Source organism: Atta cephalotes (genome assembly GCF_000143395.1).
Source record: "Atta cephalotes unplaced genomic scaffold scaffold00048, whole genome shotgun sequence".
Lineage (NCBI taxonomy): Eukaryota > Metazoa > Arthropoda > Insecta > Hymenoptera > Formicidae > Atta > Atta cephalotes.
In genome coordinates this window covers 1,327,021-1,332,323 of record NW_012130112.1, presented here as the reverse complement: position 1 = coordinate 1,332,323, position 5,303 = coordinate 1,327,021, and the positions used below count along the sequence as shown (strand labels likewise).

The 5,303-nt window shown below is 29.3% G+C and overlaps 2 protein-coding genes across 2 annotated transcripts in view; one reads left to right on the top strand and one right to left on the bottom strand.

Moving 5' to 3' along the window:
• The window catches only part of LOC105622717 (carboxypeptidase M-like), a 10,167-nt gene extending 9,491 nt beyond the window's left edge, over positions 1–676 (top strand). The window contains exon 8 of the mRNA XM_012204130.1: positions 191–676. Coding sequence (XP_012059520.1) covers positions 191–382 — 192 coding nt within the window. The 3' untranslated portion in view covers positions 383–676. The remainder of the gene's footprint in view (positions 1–190) is intronic.
• Positions 677–825: 149 nt separating this feature from the next.
• LOC105622794 (bifunctional ATP-dependent dihydroxyacetone kinase/FAD-AMP lyase (cyclizing)-like) overlaps positions 826–5,303 on the bottom strand; it is a 5,118-nt gene continuing 640 nt past the window's right edge. Inside the window, exons 2-9 of the mRNA XM_012204206.1 lie at positions 5,009–5,119; positions 4,845–4,933; positions 4,519–4,735; positions 3,455–3,700; positions 1,980–2,375; positions 1,637–1,890; positions 1,291–1,418; positions 826–946 (exon numbers count right to left, since the gene is read on the bottom strand). Of these exons, the coding sequence (XP_012059596.1) occupies positions 826–946; positions 1,291–1,418; positions 1,637–1,890; positions 1,980–2,375; positions 3,455–3,700; positions 4,519–4,735; positions 4,845–4,933; positions 5,009–5,119 (1,562 nt within the window). The remainder of the gene's footprint in view (positions 947–1,290; positions 1,419–1,636; positions 1,891–1,979; positions 2,376–3,454; positions 3,701–4,518; positions 4,736–4,844; positions 4,934–5,008; positions 5,120–5,303) is intronic.

The window sequence follows — 5,303 nt, the reverse complement described above, 5'->3', positions numbered from 1 at the left end:
CCTACTATATATATATATATATATATATATATATATATATACATATACATATTTTTATTTGTTATGTTTAAAAAAAGAGAGGAGGATTAGCTATATAAAATAGTCCAAAAAAATCTATTGCTACATTCGATACTTTATATGTTTTAATTACTCTTAACATATATATTAAAATTTATTATACTTGAAATAGAGACAATACGACGATGAAAATGGGTCTGTTTTATATAACGGAAACATCGGTGGGAGACCTTATCCACATCGCGACCATACGTTGCATTATCGACCCCAATCAGGAATTAATACTGCGGCTGATGCCAACAACGGTATCTTCTCGTCTATCAGTAACGGATTTAACAACTTTGTGACCAATCTCTTTGGATAATCTTATGAAACACATATACAAATAACATTATTTATTTATTCTATATTATTGTGTAAAGTAAAATAAAATGTTAAACTTAGTCTGTCAATATTTGACAGATAATTGGTGCAAGAAACCATAATCCGATTAATCGGCAAAATACTGCCAAACAATATTACAACTTAAGTTATTTCATATTAAGTTTAATATTTCTACGCTATAAAATATTTATGTATTCGCCAGAAATGTTTATTAAGAAATGTACTTTTATTCTATTTATAAATATATAAACGCACAACTATATTTTTATTTAAATATTTTGTAGAAGAAAATAATTAATATAATTAAATCCCTTATTCTATTTTTTTAATAAACTTGTTATTTATTATTAAATCTTATATCTTTTGTTTACAGTAATGATCTTAAAATACATGATCTTAAAATACAGTTGTTAAAAAATATTGTTATTTTTTGAAATGTGTAATTGTTTGTACAATAGTTGCAATCCATATTGCTGCGGCATAAGCTCCAGCATCCATTTCCGTTAAATACTGAGCTTGTTTTATATAACTAGCCCGTCCCGCTCTATAAACAAATGAATCACTGTGTTCATATTTACAAAACGTTTAGTACGAAAAAGTGATTAAATTAAAAATATTTTACGAAGATTTATATAATTTTAAATTAGATTTCTTTAATTTTTAAAAAATTATATGTATTTTACACACATAACACAACACACACACACACACATACACACACGGAGTGTGTGTCAAAAATTCTGAAACAGCTAATTATCTCAGAAAGTATTGGTTTATTGGAAAAATGTTTCATATAAAAAGTTGTAGGGTTTCAGCAAATGTATTGTATCTTAAACATTTAAGTACACAGATTGTGTGTTGATCTTATCAACATTAATATCTACTCACTTTGGTTTCATATTTTTCGTAGAATAGCATCCTTCCCATGCTGCTGCGGTTATTTTCTCGTAAAAATCACTAGGATACTCCTTTAACAATTTTTCATATGTCGTATACGCCGCATACATTGTGTCGATCTAAAAATATTGATTGACAAAAAATATGATTGAAAATTAATTTTCTTGCATTTTTAATACAAGTCCTATGTCTATTTCACAATAAGTTTAATTTTTTTGCAACAAGTAACAACATAGCGAACAAGTTTTAATACTATAAAAAACCTTTCTGTTCATTAATAATAGTATATATTAATACTAATAATACATTTTAATAATGTACATATATATGTGCAAACCATAGTCCTGTCGCCAACTTTCGCTCTTCCATATTTTTCTAAACAATTTAATCCGCTGCGAAATGCGCAAAACCAAACGTTTCGCATATCCTTCTCCTGCTTGAATGACGCCAATATTTTTGCGCCAGTTGTAAAAAATAAACAATATAAAGCTCCAGAAGTTCCGCCCATACATTCTTCTGCGATGTTCGCTATTTCCAATAATAACGTTGCTGGATGCGACAAGGATAAATTTTCCAAATTATTTAAAATACCTATAGAATGTAAAGAAAGAGGGAGAATTAGTAAATTCTTGTTGAACATTAAGAGACATATAGGTACATTATAATTCGTATACGCATACCGTTGGCAAATCGTTTCAATGTTGATCCGCAATCTCCGTCTCCGCAACCACGGTCTAACCCGTTAAGATATGCCTCTTTCTCGATAACAGCTACACAAGCATTTTTTAAACACAATTTAATCAGGCGCTGATCGCTCACATTTAACAATATTCCTATTTTCTCCACTTTTTCTTTTTTCGCATCTTTCAATGGAGTGCTCAATGGAGTTGAAGTCGAAGGAATGCTGTAGGTGCAGCCTGGCCAACACGGTGCTGTCGTTTTTTCGTCAAGACAATCGACGAATACGTCCCCATGATTTTCAGTCAATTTTAGCAAACTTATATGTATCCCGACGCTATTTAAGGATGTCATTAAAACACCTGAGTAGACGCGAACAGGCTGTATGCCTGTCTTTTCTGCAGAAAAATCAACATAATACCATGTAGTACAATGAAATAAATTAAAAATGGCAAATTGACAGAAGAAGAAATTACTTATGATGTTCTAATTATTTCATGCAAAAACAAGAAAAGCTATTAATAACAGACTAAAATTACCAGACATCCTTGTATTCCGGGAACAATCCAAGAAAAAATATTTTATGTATAATTATAAAAATTATATAAAATTATCTAAAATTGTATATAATTTTATACAATTGTATATAAATGAATATATAATTATATATATAATTTTATATATAATTTTATATATAATTATATATAATTGCATAAAATTATATATAATTTTATATAATTATGTATAAAATATTTTTTCTCAAGATTCCTGGATTTTTATGTGCTATTAATAATAATTTAAAAAATGGCAAACATTGAAAACATTTTTAATATTAAATTCCGGTTTACCTAAAGTATTGTTAAGTAGAATAAAATAATATATATATAAATAGTTTTTATGGACTTTTATTTAAAAAACTGGAAATCTGTTTCCGAATAGGATAACTGAAAGATAAATGCAAACGATTTCTATGTCACGAGATCGGACATTGTTCGCATCGATCGATATGCTAATCGATAGAATGATTTACATAGTCGGGAGAATAAAATTCAGAGTGAAGTCAAAAAATAATCGGCAGAGAAATGTAAATCAGAATGTGGAAAAATAATTGGAGACTTAGAGTACTTTTTCTTTTCTCGTAGCTTTATTCTTTTTATCATATAACAAACCATTCGATTGATACGACCTATTGTTCATCAATCTTCTTTTGCAAGGACTTACCACACCATTACATTTTGATTTAATAAAAAAATATCTGGTAATCTTATGGTAGATACGTCTAATAGATGTCAATAGATTCAATAAGCAACCGATATGGAGATTGGAAAATCCTCAAATTTATATAATTTATATAAATTTTTTCTTGAAGATGAAAGAAATCAATATATGATTGATTTATTATACTATATAAGCGGCTCATATTATGATTTATGTTCATATATATAAAAAGAAGAAAAAACAGTAAATAAGTACTTACGAAGCTGATTTACAACCTCATAGACGATTATTCCTTGTTCCAATTGACTTAAAGCACCGAAATTGTTGATTATAACCGCAACTGAATCATTAGTGGACAAAGATAAGACTTCGCAAATGCGCTTTAACATTAGCATCACCAGTTCAGATGCGGTCCTGAGCTTAATTCTCTCGTATCCTGCTTCTCCGTGCACACCCATTCCACATTCTATCTCATCCTGTGCAAGCTCGAACATGAGACCTTGACCTGCATTTAATATTCTCATTGTCAGATTAAGTATATCCATGCAGAGTTATTTTAAATAATTTTAATTGTAAGCAAAGTATCGCAAATATGACGTATTCTTTAACCATGACAGTATAAAACTGATTTTTCTCTTGATAAAACCTTATTAAAACTCATCTGAAGAGAATTTGTTTTAAATTTTATATATATATATATATACATAATACAAACCATCAAATTTTCTTAACATTCTCAGAACAAATAATTTAAGCTTTTAAATTATAAATTTAAATGTAAATTGAATGTATTGTATTCAAACATAATATTTTTTTTTTAATGTAATAATGGAGCCTTATTGTCAAGAATATCCTTATTAAGATATTCGACTGGAAATCGGATATTCGAAAAGAATCGATCCAGTCTGATAATTTTATGATCCATTGTATCCTTAATAGATTACCTCATATATCAAGTATTCGAAAAAAAAGTGGGCAACAATAATAAAGAAATAAACTACAAAGAATGGTTACATTTAACAAAAAAGCAGTTTTACAACTGTTGTAAAATTCTTTAATATGATTAGTTTTGTCCTTAGTTCCTCACTAGATCTAAATATATAAACCAATTATATTCACGAATTTTGCAACAATTGCAAAGTTATTTTTTCTGTTGAACACAGCCATTGTCTAGATTCTGATCCATCTTTCTATCCGTTCATCCGATTGAAGAAACAGCCTCATTATAGAAGCGCTTGGCCATGCAAGCTTAGCACATGTACGTAATTATCATAACTATGGCGCGACTTGAATAGTAACTTATGAGCCTTGATTGTCTCATACCTGGTATTGCGCACGCGGATAGTCCGACTCCATAAGTCGCGATATTTTGTGAAACGCGTCGTGCAATTTCTGCTACTTCACACAGAGGAAAACCCTTTTCGGCGAATGCACCCGCAATTTTGATAACGAACAACATACCCACTAGTCCGCGCTTACCAGCGACGCTCTGTTCGTTTACGGGAATACTGCAGTCATCATCAACGATTACCTCCTTCACCTGATTATTAAGATATTATATGTGTATAATTTTCAAATAGGTCGATAATTTTAAAATATTTAATTTATATCGTTATTTGCGGGTAAAAAATGGAAGATTTTCGTTTTACCGCAATGCCCGCTTGCCGAGTCTTCTCAATTGCTATGCCAAAATTTAAACGATCCCCTGTGTAATTAGGTACCACGACCACAATACCATCTAAAAGAAGGTATTAATGTACGTGTGATTTAATAAAAAATACTTTTTAATAATAAGTATGTAAAGTAAAAAGACCTTTATTATTTTCTGCAATACACTGAAGAGCATACGTGATATGAATAGATGGCGGCGCTGTAAAAATGGATCCTGCTACGGAAGCTGTCAACATACCACTGCCAACAAATCCTAAAGAGATACAGTAAAAAATTTTTTGCATACATGAAATTTTTCTTCTCAAAGCTTTTATTTATGATTATGTATCTAAACATTTCTAATATAACTACGCACAAATTATACAAGTGAAATATTATTCACAATATTTTTATTTTATAATACTTTAGAAAGATTTTATTTATTTTCACGTAAATAA